Source organism: Mus caroli, unplaced genomic scaffold (assembly GCF_978045245.1).
Source record: "Mus caroli unplaced genomic scaffold, Mus_caroli_1 scaffold_8, whole genome shotgun sequence".
NCBI classification, from domain to species: Eukaryota; Metazoa; Chordata; class Mammalia; order Rodentia; family Muridae; genus Mus; species Mus caroli.
In genome coordinates this window covers 139,908,751-139,923,605 of record NW_028227263.1, presented here as the reverse complement: position 1 = coordinate 139,923,605, position 14,855 = coordinate 139,908,751, and the positions used below count along the sequence as shown (strand labels likewise).

Sequence of the window (14,855 nt, the reverse complement as noted above, 5' to 3'; positions counted from 1 at the left end):
CTCTTAACATATATTCTATCCCAACCACAGTTTCCCCTAATTCCTCTTCTCCCAGTCCCCCTTGCATACACTTCCCTGTCCCCTAGATCCACTTCTACTTCATTTCCCTTCAAAATAATAGTAAGCCTCCAAGGGATGTTGATTGAACACCGCAAAGCAAATTACAATAAGCCCAGGCACAAACCCTCATATCAAAGCTGGATGAGGCAACCCGGTAGAAAGAAAAGGGTTTCAAGTGCAGGCAGATGAGTTAGGGATGCCCTCCACTTCTGCTGCTGGGGGGCGGGGGGGGGGGGGGGCTCCCAGAAAATCAACAAGTTACACAACCATAACATCTATGCAGAGGACCTAGTGCAGACCCATGCAGGCTCTGCGATGGTCTCTTTAAGTCTCCATGAGCCTCAGTGAGCCCTGCTTACTTGATTCTGTGTGATGTGTTCTCATGGTGTCCTGGACCCCTCTGGCTTCTACAGCCCTTCCTCCCCTTCTTCTGTGGGGTTCTCCTGACTTCGCCTTGTGTTTGGCTGTGGGTCCCTGCATCTGCTCCTCTCTGTTGCTGGACATTGCCTCTGATGATAATCAAGGTAGGTGCTGATGTACGAATATAACAGAAAAATCATTTCATTAACTTCTTTTTTTGCCAGTTGTGTTTGGTTCCATCTTTGATCTCTGTGCTGAGCAGCCTCTGGTTCCTGGTCATCAACATAGTCCCAGACATGGGCTCCCTCTCATGGACTCTAGTTGTACCAGTCACTGGTTGGCCAGTCTCAAAAGTTCTAGATCATCATTACCCCAGCACATCTTGCAGGCAAGACATATAGTAGGTTGAAGGTTCTGTGGCTGCACACCCTGCTTGTTACATAAATGCTGAGGACACAGGTTATGTTCCTACACTTGTGCAGCAAACACTTTCCTAGCCCTACCATTTCCCCAGCCCTTTGACCCACTCCCCTACCTCCCACCTTTTTTTGCATTGTGCTTAATAACTCAGTTGCTTGCCTGATTTTCCCACAGATCCCATCTGCTTCTTACTCCTGGTATTTGTTTCTCTGAAGAGGCATCTCTCTTCCTTGAGACACAATGGCTTCTTTTTTTTCTGATTTTGGCCTTATGTGGTACTTAGAAGAGCTAAACAAGAAAGAATTCATGAAGTTTAAGGAATTCCTCAAACAGGAGATTTTTCAGTTGAGACTGAAACAGATTTCTTGGACAGAAGTGAAGAAGGCATCTCGTGAAGACCTTGCCAACTTACTATTGAAACATTATGAGGAGAAGCAAGCCTGGAATATGACCTTCAAAATCTTCCAGAAGATGAATAGGAAGGATCTCATGGAGAAGGCAGGAAGAGAGATTGCTGGTGAGTTGGTCAAAGCTGCTTTACAGTGGGTGAGGATCATGCCATAGTTTTGATAACTGTTCTTCATGCCCATCTACCCTAGGGCATTGGGTGTCATGGGATATTCTTCTGCTTGAGAAAGGAGGCAGCTTCATGTAGACACATTAGGTCTAGTCTGTGTATCAAATGTATGAGGGTAGCATGCCCTAACCTATTCGGTTAAACTTCCACCCAGGACATTAATAATGTTCCCCTGAATCTAAACTGGAGCCTTAACTCTATAGTGAAATGGTAACACTGAGGATTTACAGCAGCAGCAACAGAAGACACCTGAAATAAATCATATTTTTAGGATCTAGGAAGATGGCTTTGTCAGCTTGCTTTGTAAACATGACAATCTGACTTTGGATCTCAGCAACCACATAAAAACAAGGTATGGTAGCAAGTGACCAGTCAGTTTGACAAGTTTTAAGGCAACTTTAAAAAATGTCTCAAAAAGTGAGATGTAGGGCCTGCAGAGATGAATCAGTGGTAAAGAACACCTGCTCTTACAGAGGACCTTGACTCTGTTTCCAGAACCTACCTGGTGCTACCCAACAATCTGTGACTCCAGTTTCAGGGTATCCAATGCTACCTTCTATCCTCTGAAGGCACTGTACAGATCTGATGTGCATGCATGCATGCAAACAAAAGGACCCATTCACCCAAATTAAAAACAAATAAATCTTTTTAAAAGCAGAGAGTGTTCGAAGAGAACACCTGTACCCATCCCCCATTCACCCTCCCACATACATATTACATATGTATTTGAAACAGCTATGTAATAGTGTAACAGTGTGAAACAAGATTTCTCAGTCTTTGTTGTGGCTCTGGTTGTTTTGATATTAACAAGCAAAACCTTATATCAAAAAAAAAAATCCATGTTTCATGAACACTGTAATCTTAAGAGTCAGACATGTCTTTATCCTGGTATAAGATATTATGGCTGCTTTAAGGCTCCATTCATTTCTTTGTCCTTGAGGTTCCATGATAAGCCTGGATGTAGGTTTTTTTCCTAAGCCCAGCCTTCTTGGGATTCACTAGTTGTCTTAGATCTGCAGCTATGATATTCTTTACACTTCAGTCTATATTGGTTTAAAAAATTGTCTCTGTGCTGTTCTTTATATCCCACCTTCTTCTGGGATTCTAGTTGTACATATTTAAATCTTCAATTCATAATCAAAATACATAAGAACAGTTAGAAATTATATTATGTACATATGAGAGTAGCTGCATATATGTATGTGCCCCATGTATGGACAGTGCCCTTGAAAGCTAGAAATGGACATCAGATCTTCTGATACTGGACCTACAGAATGTGGACACTGTCATGTGGATGCTTGGAATTGAACCCAGGTCCTCTTGGTGCTTTTAACCACTCAGCTCTCTTGAACCATGTATGTATATCTTCATACAATGACTTGTATATAGCTCTTTTTCTTTTTAAAAAGTCTGTACTTTACTCTGACTTTTGTTTCTAACTGTCCTTAGGCCCTTCATTCCCTGTCCAGCTATTCCTTTTATTATTTTATTGGGGGACCTCCCCCCGCCCCGTATCCTCCTCACCCTAGCACTTCAAGTCTCTGCAATGTTAGGCATTTCCTCTCCCATTGAGGCCAGACAAGGCAGCCCAGCTAGAAGAACATATCCCAGACAAAGGCTCTTGGAATAGCCCCTACTCCAGTTGTTCAAGACCCCATGAAGACCAAGCTACACATCTGCTACATATGTTCAGGAGGCCTAGGTCAATTTCATGTATGCTCTTTGGTTGGTGGTTCAGACTCTGAGAGCCCCAAGAGTCCAGGTTAGTTGACTCTTTTGGTCTTCCTGTGGAGTTGCTATTCCCTTCGGGACCCTCAATCCTTCCTCCTATTCTTCTATTAGAGTCCCTGTGTTCCATCCACTGTTTGGCTGTGGGTGTCTGTATCTGTCTGAGTTAGCTTCTGGGTGGAACCTCTCAGAGGACATCTTCTGTCTGCAAACATAACAGAGCATCATTAATAGTGTTATGGATTGGTGCCTGCCCATGGGATGTGTCTCAAGTTTGGCCAGTTACTAATTGGCCATTCCCCCAGTCTCTGCTCCCTCCCCCTGTCTGCATTACCTGTTGTATTAGTTTCTATTTCACTGCTGTGATCAGAAACTATGATCAAGACAACTCTTATAAGGATAACATTTAATTGGGGCTGGCTTACAGGCTCAGAGGTTCAGTCCAGTATCATCAGGGCATGAGTATGGCAGCGACCAAGCAGACGTGGGGCTGGAGGAGCTGAGAGTTCCACCTCTTGTTCCAAAGGCAGCTAGCAGAAGGCTCACTTCCAGACAGCTAGGACAAGAGTATTAAGGCCCATACCCATATAGTAACACACCTACTGCAACAAGGCTACACTTCCTAATTGTGCCACTCCATGGACCAAGCATATACAAACCATCACACCTGTAGACAGGATAAATTTTGGATTAAAAGTTTTGTGGGTGGGTTGGTGTCTCTTGCTCCACTGAGGTTCCTGTGTGGGTATATGAGGTGGCCTATATTCAGGTTCCATATCTCCAGTGTAGTGAGTCACAACTAAGATCACCCCCATTGATTCTTGGGCATCTTCCTTGTCCCAGGCCATGTCTCATCCTGGAGATGCCCCCCACCTCCTCACCCCCTTCAGTTGCAGATTTCCATTCATTTTCTTGGCCATATGGCCATATCTCCTGTCCTTCCACACACCTGGTCCTGAATCCCCGATTTCCTTCCCCATCTCCCTTCCCTCCAGTTCTCTCCCTCCATCTGCCTCTCATGACTATTTTATTCTCCCTTCAAAATGAAATTCAAGCTTTCTTGCTCAGGCCTTCCTTCTTGTTTAGCTTCTTTGGTTCTGTGGAGTATAACATGGTACCTGTATTTTATGGCTATATTTTATCCACTTTTAAATGAGGACATACGATGATGCCCTTTGGGAACTGGACTGTCTCACTCAACATGATATTCTCAAAATCCATCCATTTTCCTGAATAATTCATGATGTCTTGGTTTTTATATAGCTTGGTTTTTAATAGCTGAATAGTGTAGGGCATTGTGTAGGCATACTACATTTTCTTTATCCATTCTTTAGTTGCAGGACAGCTAGGTTGTTTCCTGTTTCTGGCTATTATGAATTCTCTTCCTGTTGCAGAGTTAGAGGTCAGCCTGTTCCCAGACAAGAACCCAAGAAGCCACTGTACTTAGACATGCTTGAGTCTGAAATAGAGAAAAGGGACAACCCCACTTCAAGTGCCAGCTTCTGAAATAGCATGTGACAGTTTAACAGTATAACATTCATGACACACAAAGAAATGCAACTGTGCTCCAGGGCCAGTGAAAATCTTCTCATATTAAACTAGCATTGTTCTGGGCCCACAGCTTACAAACTTCTAAAAACACACATCATAAGAGGGCTGAAGAAATGATTCAGTGACTGGGAGCATATCCCACTTTTGCAGAAGATCTGACTGTCTGTCTGTCCAGGGCAGTGCCAGGCTGTAGGGATGCACAGAGACACCATTTCAGGGGGTGGGAAAGCCAAAGCTGGCTTGGGGGTCCCCAGGTCTGCAACAAGGCCACAGGGTTTTCACACTCTTAGAAATCCTGGCGCCACTGGAAGTCTCAGAAGAGCAGAGAATGGAGTCTGGCCAAAGGACAGCATCTAGCCCAGGACAGGGATGGGGGACATAATGGGGAGCTCAAGCTTATCCCAGTGGGGTGATTGTCCTTAGCTTGGCAGAGGCAGAGTTGGTGGCAGTTGTGACTGGGATCACAGAGGTCTTCCATGGGAGAATTAAGTTGTGGCTCTGTAGTCAAATGCCTTCTTCATGGCTCCCCACTGCAGATCTTGATGAAAGAGACAATCCATGGTTCTAATCAGTTTGTTGATTGTCCATGGTGAAAAATGAATGCATAACGTGCCATACCCACTTGTCAGGGAAGACCTGAGATTAAATACCTTTTGCAGGGAGGAATGTCTGGGAAGGGAAGCTTATTGGCTAAGTCCTCTGGGCCTCTAGGTACCTCATTAGCATGGAGAAGTCTGTTTTGGGCCTATATGACCATAGGACACATTTCTTTTATATAAGGAGTGTGGCCATGTTCCAAGTCAGGAGTCTGCCAGGGGGTGGGGAGTCACCTAGATCTCAGATGTGTGCCCACCGAGTCTCTGGGCCTCAACCCGCTCTACCTTACCAAACTTGCTAGCATGGCTTTATTGTCCAACATGTGAGTTCAATCCCCAGCTACCTCGGGGAGGGGGTCCATGGGCGGCGTTGCTCATGGACTGTTGTAAATTCAGCTAAGGGAGAAGGGAGTGGATTTAACACTTCTGACGTCCACAGGAATCCACCAACATACACATAATTAAAAATAAATACTTTTAAAGAATACATTCTGAGAATTAAAATGTCTAGGTCAGACTCTATGTGGATGAATGTTTAATTTAACATTGATATGTTGTGGACTTTTTTTCCCTTGTGCTCACTTACTCAGGACACTCAAAGTTATATCAAGCTCATTTGAAGAAGAAGCTGACCCATGATTATGCCAGAAAGTTCAACATCAAAGTTCAAGATTTCTCTAAGCAGAAATTTACCCAGGATGACTGTGATCGTTTTGAGAACTTTCTTATATCAAAGGTGACTGCAAAGAAGCCACACATGGTGTTCCTGCAAGGAGCAGCGGGAATTGGCAAGTCACTGATGTTGACAAAATTAATGCTTGCCTGGTCAGAAGGCATGGTGTTTCAGAACAAATTCTCCTATATCTTCTACTTCTGCTGTCAAGATGTGAAGAAGATGAAGAGAGCAAGCCTGGCAGAATTGATCTCCAAAGAGTGGCCCAACGCCTCAGCTCCCATAGAGGAGATCCTATCCCAACCCGAGAAACTCTTATTTGTCATCGACAACTTGGAAGTGATGGAATGTGATATGTCTGAACGGGAGTCGGAGCTGTGTGATTCCTGCACGGAGAAGCAGCCAGTGAGTATCCTGTTGAGCAGTTTGCTCAGGAGAAAGATGCTCCCCGAATCCTCTTTCCTCGTCTCTGCTACCCCAGAGACTTTTGAGAAAATAGAGGACAGGGTTGAGCGCACAAATGTGAAAATAATAACAGGATTCAATGAGAGCAATATTAAGATGTGTTTCCGCAGCTTGTTCCAAGATAGGACCAAAACACAGGAAATCTTCAGTTTGGTGAAAGAAAACCAGCAGCTGTTCACTGTATGTCAGGTCCCTGTGCTCTGCTGGATGGTGGCTACTTGTCTAAAAAAAGAGATAGAAAAGGGAAGAGACCCAGTCTCTGTCTGCCGACGTACCACCTCCCTGTATACCACTCACATCTTCAATTTGTTCATTTCCCAACATGCCCATTCTCCAAGTAAGAAAAGCCAAGAGCAGCTGCAGGGCTTGTGTTCTCTGGCCGCTGAGGGCATGTGGACTGACACATTTGTGTTTAATGAGGATGCTCTCAGGAGAAATGGGATCATGGACTCTGACATCCCCACACTGCTGGACGTAAGGATCCTTGAGAAGAGCAAGGAATCTGAAAAATCTTACATTTTCCTCCACCCGTCTATCCAAGAGGTCTGTGCAGCCATCTTTTATCTGCTAAAGAGCCACATGGACCACCCTAGCAAGGATGTTAAAAGTATAGAGACAGTCATGTTTACATTTCTAAAGAAAGTCAAAGTACAGTGGATTTTTTGGGGCTGTTTCATCTTTGGCCTTTTACATGAATCAGAACAAAAAAAGCTAGAGGCGTTTTTTGGCCACCAGTTGTCCCAGGAAATAAAGCATCAGTTGTATCAATGCCTGGAAACCATAAGTGGCAATGAAGAGCTTCAAGAACAGATAGATGGCATGAAGCTGTTTTACTGTCTGTTTGAGATGGACGATGAAGTCTTCTTAGCACAAGCAATGAACTGTATGGAACAGATTAACTTTGTGGCTAAGGATTATTCTGATGTTATTGTTGCTGCCTACTGCTTACAACAGTGTTCTACACTGAAGAAACTATCCTTTTCAACCCAGAATATTCTGAGTGAAGGTCAAGAACACAACTATACGTGAGTCCATTCACTTATCTTTCCTTTCTGTCCCCTTTTCAGAATCTGTCCCTGTGTATTGGTGATTTATACAAGCAGATTCAAAATTCACCCATCCTAACTAATAGCAAGTGGTGGGTCTACAAACCACTTACACACAAACAACAAAAACAAACTCAACAGCTTGCGTGTGTGTGTGTGTGTGTGTGTGTGTACATAAACATGTACATATAAAATGATTTTTTTAAAAAAGGTTGTCACCTTGAGAGTTGAGAGTGCACCACAGGACAGGAGATGGAAAGGAATGTGATTCTATTTCAATTAAACATTTTTAAAAATAAATTTAAAAACAAAGTAGAGCTTTTAAGGGGGAAAAGCAGCAAATTCACCTTTTTGGTCAATAGCTTCCATTTACTTTAAGATTCATTTTTTTGCTTGTTTCTTTGCTTTTTGAAACAGGGTTTCTCTGTATAGCCCTGGCTGTCCTGGAACTCACTTTGTAGACCAGGCTGGCCTTGACCTCAGAAATCCACCTGCCTCTGCCTCCCAAGTGCTGGGATTAAAGGCGTGTGCCACCAGTGCCTGGCCTAAGATTCCTTTTTATTTTATGTGTATGTGGCTGCATGTTCATATGCACACATGTGGAAATGGCCTCAGTGCCATCCGATCCCTTGGAACTATAGCTAACTGCTAGATGTGGTTTCTAGGATCCAAATTCTTATTCTCTTAAGAAAGATGAACGCTCTTAACACTCCAGTCCAACAGGCTCCATTTTGAGCCCTGGATTCACTTTTTGAAAGATATACTATTTGATCTTATTAATATTTATTTTTTCGTAATTGTTTTGAGACAAGATCTCACTATGTAGCTGTGGCAAGTCTGGAACTCTGATATCCACCTGCCTGTCTGCAGAGTCCTGGAATTAAAGGCATGTGCCTCCATGCCTGAGTATGTTTCTTAATTATTAGTTGTGCATATATATGGAGTAGCATTATCACATCAGTTCATATGTACAGGGGCCCAGGAAGTAGTTCAGTTCGCAGAGTATTGCCTGCTATACTGCACATGTCCAGGATTTGTTCCCCAGCATCATATAACTGAGTATGGTGGTGCATGTCTGTAATCCAAGTTCTCAGATAGTGGAGCCAGGTCAGAAACTCAGGGTCATCATTGCTTATATATAGTAAGTGCAGGACAGGCCTACAATACATAACACAGTGTACATAAGGAGTACAAAATATTAATTAAACTGAGCCAGGGAAGTGGGGGTCTCATGCTTGTTACCGCAGCGCTCAGGGAACTGAGGCAAGAAGTTCTCTGAGCATTTTAAACTAGTCTGGGCTACATACAAAGTGGGTTCCAGGTGCATCTGGTCTAAAGAGTGAGATTCTGTCTCCAAAAACAAAACCCACAAGCAAACAAACAACAAAAATACATGTGTATAGTTTATGATCTCTTGACACATTTTTTCCATCCTGAGAATAGAGCCCATGTCATCATATATACTAGGCTAGCACTTTAGCAGGAATTGTAGTCCCAGTTCATTTTTTGAGACATGGTTTAACCTTCCATTCATTCTGTAATCAAAGCTGGCCTTGAACTTGTGATCTTTCTACAGCAATAGAATACACTAAGTTGACTGTTTTAGGAGCCCTGGAATCTATCCTTAAGACTTTCCTTTTCTTAGTTATAGTGGTATTGTTATCAAAGCAGCAATGATGATAGCCCACCATACTGTGAGCATGAAGTAGGGTGGTCTGTGTCCTGTGTGTGTTTCTGCCGTAATGAGGTAATGAGCATCCCACTCAGACTCTCTCTCGACCTAGTTGCAAACTGCCTTGTAAACATTTAAGTGTTGTGGGGAATATGGGGATGGCTCTGTTGCTGCACAAGTATGAGAACTTCAGTTTCATCCCCTGGATCCACATTTATTTTATTTTAAAAACGCTGTGCCTAGCAGCATGCACCTACAATCCCAGCACTAAAGAGGTAGAGTCATGGCTTCCATATGCGGGCACATACATGCACACACATACACATGTGCATGTATTCACAAACATATACACACACAAACATGTACTAAATTGACTCATTTCATACTCAGAAACATGTAAGGTGAGCTGCCAAGATGGCTCAGCAGATAAAAGGTGCCTCACCTCTGATGACCTAAGTTCAATTCCTTAGACCACAGAGTAGGAAAACTGATTCCTGCAAGCTGTCCTTTGACCTGCACACATGTGATATGGCACGCAAGCACAGTAAGAAATGTGACAAGGCAAATTTGATTATTCTGCTAGACCCGAGGAAAGTAGGCAGAGAGGTCACATATATTATCTGAGATACATACTGAGTAAACAGTGGTATCTGAAGCTTGAGCCAGGAGATCCTTGCTCAGGTTTGACTCAGGGACTCTGGAACCCTGCCTCATGTTTCATTCTAAAACTACCAAGGTTAACTGTAAGGCAGGATTTTTCAAGTTCAACACTGCCAAGCACTCTGTGTTTGTTGCCTGTACCCTAGACAAGCTCTCTGCCCGACCCTACCTGCTCTTGGGGGTTTTGGGCGAGTTGGCACAGAGTCGCTGACACAGACTCTGGGAGCAGGTGAGAAATGCTGCAGCAAGCTCATCTGATCACTGCTGCAAGCTCCTTTAATACCCTCCACCCAAGCCCCCATTGGTCCCAAGTATCTGTTCTAAACAGCAATTCCCGTCTGGCTGGCACTGCTTGCACCAGCAATCCTTGCTCTCTCAGACAGTCCTCAATTTGGTCCTCCTGCAGGAGATGCTTTTGCAGCTGCATGGCCCCCAATGTTGATAGTTCCCTACAGTTCCTGCTATATATCCACCATATCCACCCTTTTGTTTGTAGATTTTGACAGCCTAGTGGGAGCTGGGGTGCCATTGCCTCGACATTGTTGACCCCACCTCAGAGGATTCCCAGGATACTGGACTGTACCTGTCTCAGGTTGTCCTGTCTTCCAGGATCTTACCTGTTATTGACTACCAGCCCTCAAAGAGATATCACTCAGGAGGCATGTCACACAAGGGGGAGATGAGGAAAAGCCTATATGGTGGTCTCACGGATCTCTGCCATCCATGCTTTGATCACTTCCTTGGGAGGGCCACAATCAGGATTTTTGAGAGCCATCAGCACCTGCAGGGATGCCTCATTTATGGAATGCTGCCTGGAGATAAGCTGTGAGAGACACTTAAATAAAATAATTATTAGTATGACAATTCCTCCCATCATAACAGAAGTGGCTATCCACAAGGGAGTCAAACAGCCTCTTAATATTGCCCCATTAAAGAGACAGCCACCCTTTAGGAGAGAAAAGGGTCATAAATCAAGACAATTAGAGGGACCACCCAAATTCCAACTGCTCACAGTGGGGTCATATCGGAATCTAATGGGAACCCTGTTAAACATAGGGAGTAATATTGGAAGCATCATGCAAGGTAAACCTCCACATGCCAAGTGTGAGGTTAGATGACAATATCGGGTAGTCCCCAGAAAATTTTATACCTAGTACAGGCTGGCAGTGCTCCCAAGGAATCAGAAGTCCCATGAAAGTGGCCATTTGAGAGACCCTTGGACAATGAGGCCGGGGTGGACATGATATGCTTGGGGGATCCTTTGGGGATTTGTAATCTGTAAGGGGAACGTGAACTTTCATGCCTAACATGGTACCATGGGTTAGATCACCATGAAAGTCCCCCATGGTCATATTGTATAGTTGGATACAAGAGCTGACAGAGGAGACATTGGTAATAAAGCAGAGAATTTCCTCCGTGGACCTAGTGCCTTCTAATTGTTGTGTAGTAGTGACTAAGTCCATGAAAGACAAACCCAAATTCACATTGGAAGAGAAAAGAACAAGGGTAAGCTGGGGAGTTAACTGCCACAGACAAAAAGAATGAAGGGCAGAGCACCAAAACCCAAAACTCATTGGCCCTCCCAGGCTGAAGAAAAACTAATAAACACAGTATGCACATTATATCTCCATATCCTGGTCATCTTCTGGCTCCTTCATTGATCCCTTGTCCATAGCCAGGCCAACATCTCTTGAGGGTACCCATATTAGCACAGTTGCATCCTGGGGAAAAACACAAGCATAACCTTGCCCCCTTGTCAGAAGTGGAGCGGACAGTTGCCATTGACAGGTTATTGGGTCCCTCCATCTAACTAATGGGAGGGGAGCATCCCTCGGCAGCAAAAATGCACAATGTTTGTAAGCAAGCAGGACTCATCCCTTTCTCATCTAAGGAGAGAAAGTTCACGTGGAACAGGAACTCCACCAAGGCTAGGTGCGGATCTCTTTTGGATTCTGAGGAGGTAGCCCTAGCAAATGTTCCCTTCAAGGAACGATTTGCTCTTTCTGTGCTTGCCTGGCCTTGAGGATTATAGGGTATCCCAAAGGAGTGACTGATCCTCCATGAGGATAGGAAGATGCTGAACTGCTGAGATGAGTAAGCAGGTCATTGTCAGTCTTGAGTGCCCAAGGTGCTCCCATTACCAGCATTGTTGATTTCATGGCCTTAATAACATGAGAGGCCTTTTCACCTGCCATGGCCACAGCATCTACAAAGGCTGAGCAAGTATCTACCACAATATGTACATACCTGAGATTACCAAAGGCTGGATAATGAGTGACACCCATTTGCCAGGTTGCACTGGGGAGTAGACCTCTAGGGTTAAGTCCTGATCTGCCAAGGGGACCCAGTGGTAGAAGAGGTGCACAAGTTGCACAGAACCTTGCAAGATGTTTACATTGGGAGATAGGCAATTCGAGCAAGGGCTTATGTAAATTCTGAGGAGAAAGGTGAAATTGCTGGTGTAACATTCTGTCTTATTCTAGCAATTCCACGTCTACAGCCATAATCAGGGCATCAGTCCTCTCATTTTCTTCTACTGATGTGCCAGGCAGTTTAAAATGTGATCTTATGTGTGAGAATAACCAGGAATATGCCCTACTCTCAAGGGCCTTCAGGATAGATTGCATGCAGACACGTATAGGGTTGTGTTGGTCAACTCTATGTCACCACTGTGTTCGTGTGCAGTCTCCTCCTCTCTATATTATTCCTTAAAGTTAGATGCATTATCTTACCCTGTTGTGGGAGTTGGGAGGATAGGTGATAGCCCCAAACAAGCCTGGTCCCCAGTGTGTAGGATTCTCAGAATTCTCTGGCCATTTCCCAATAGACATTAACTGCATCTCTACCCTCAAGCTATAACATCAGAATCCCACAGACCTTGCCACATGTCTGGCTAAGAACTGCAGACATGAAATGACCTTAGCTGGCTACCCTTAACCTGTTCGGGAGTCAGTTTGCCACATTTATGTGCTGTGAATGGCTTGACTTAACTTTTTGTAAATGAGTAGAACCAAAAGTGCTGGCAGGTTTTATGATTTGTTTATTTTATGTGTACAAATGTTTTGCCTACATGTGTGCATACAGCACCCATGGTGGCCAGAGAGTGTGTCAGATAACCCTGGCATTGGAGTTAGGGTAGTTGTAAGCCACCATGTTGGTGCTAGAATCTGAACTTGGGTCCTCTGTGAGAACAAGAAATGCTCTTAACCACTGAGCCATCTCCCTAGTGCCTTGAATTAACTTTTCTAACAGTGGAATGTATTTCTTTGTCCTCTGTTACAGGGAAAAGCTACTCATGTGTTGGCATCATATGTGCTCTGTGCTCATAAGCAGTAAGGACATCTACGTACTCCAAGTGAAAAACACTATTCTCAATGAAACAGCCTCTTTGATGTTATATAGTCATCTGAAGTACCCCAGCTGCACCCTTAAAGCACTTGTGTAAGTTAGAGTTCAACTTTGATGTGGTCATATCATGGAAGTAATGGACTTGCCTTCCCACCATCTCTCAGCTAACTGCATAAATGAAGGCTTATACAGTTCGAAGTAGAATCTCAACTGGCTTGGTACCACTAACTTGTGTGGCTGATCATTCTTCATTGAGGGATGTCCCATGAATTTTACAATGATGAAAGTGTATGCAGGGCTTCTTCATGTGACAGCCAACCTTGCCTACAAACTTTTCTCAGAATTCCACATAGAAGAGAAAAATAACCTAGTGAGCTGTGTCACTGGGTTACAAAATTAGAGTGATGCTGTCATTATGGGATATAGGCTCTTGCCAAAGATGAGAGCTTAGTGGAAACTAATGGATCCCTCTCTTTGTTCTACAGGGTAAATAATGTGACCTTCCTATGTGATAACCATCTGTTCTTTGAGTTGATTCAGAACCAGTGGTTGCAGCACTTGGACCTCAACCTCACATTCCTGTCCCACGGTGATGTGAAACTTTTGTGTGATGTCTTGAGCCAGGCAGAGTGCAACATAGAAAAGCTGATGTAAGTCTGTGTGTTCTCCTAGCTCACTGACTCCCCTTAAAAGAGGCATCTTAGTTTTGATCCACTTGCTGTGACAAAATGCCCTGACCTAAGCAATGATAGAGAAGAAGAAGAAGAAGAAGAAAAGGTTACTGGGTTTCAGCTTATAAGCCATTGCTGTGGGAAGCCAGGGTAGCAACAATCTGGAAGCATAGTCACATCTCATGCACGATCAAGAGTGGATTAATGCACACATGCTAGTGATCAACTGACTTCCTCCACTCCTATACAGGCCAGGATCCTGCTTCCTAAAGATTGGTGCCACCCACAGTGGATGGGTTTTACCACCTCAGTTAACTTCATCAAGAAATCACCCAAAAACATGGCCACAGGTCTTCCCCATCTGGAGAACCCTTCATTGAGACTCCCTTTTTAGGTGATTTTAGATTGTGTCACATTGACATTAAAACCATCTCAGGACTACAGTTTTTAACTTGTGCACTTATGTCCTATTTTTCTGTTATTCATGTGTAGACTTCCTCACTTTAAGAACTGATCACCACTGGTCAATGAGATGGATCAGTGAATTAAGGCACTTGTTACCAACCCTACAACCTGAGTTCTATCCCAGGACCCACATGGAGAAAGGAAAGGAAAGAACCAACTTCTACAAGTTGTTTCTTTCGTTTGACATTCTCTCACATGCCCTTTTTGCATGCTGTAGCATGTGTGCTTGGTCATACACACACATGCAAATAAATAAATTAATGTAATTTATAATAATGTAAAACGGTGAGTTATTGGGAGCTATTGTTGCTCTTCCAGAGACCCAAGTTCAATCCTTGGCACCCATGTGGTGGTTCACTACCATCTGTAACTCTAATTCTACAGGATCTTATACCTTCTGACATCTGCAGGCATCTGGTACATGGACACATGCAGGCAAAACACTCAGATGTGAAGTTTAAAAATGAGTAAATTTTTTAAAAATTGATCTGATTGTGGAATGTGAGAGTTAATTTCTACATGGGTATATACACTTTGGAAAGCATTGCCCCTGTACAGATTGC

General features: G+C 43.8%; 1 protein-coding gene across 2 annotated transcripts in view; it reads left to right on the top strand.

Moving 5' to 3' along the window:
* Positions 1-1,080: 1,080 nt before the first annotated feature.
* LOC147003726 (NACHT, LRR and PYD domains-containing protein 4C-like) overlaps positions 1,081-14,855 on the top strand; it is a 34,626-nt gene continuing 20,851 nt past the window's right edge. Inside the window, exons 1-4 of one of the 2 annotated variants that reach the window (XM_085841076.1) lie at positions 1,081-1,357; positions 5,883-7,455; positions 13,091-13,249; positions 13,642-13,806. In XM_085841076.1, coding sequence (XP_085697202.1) covers positions 1,081-1,357; positions 5,883-7,455; positions 13,091-13,249; positions 13,642-13,806 — 2,174 coding nt within the window. Of the gene's footprint in view, positions 1,358-5,843; positions 7,456-13,090; positions 13,250-13,641; positions 13,811-14,855 lie in introns of those variants that run through there. The other variant, XM_085841077.1, reaches the window with a different exon arrangement.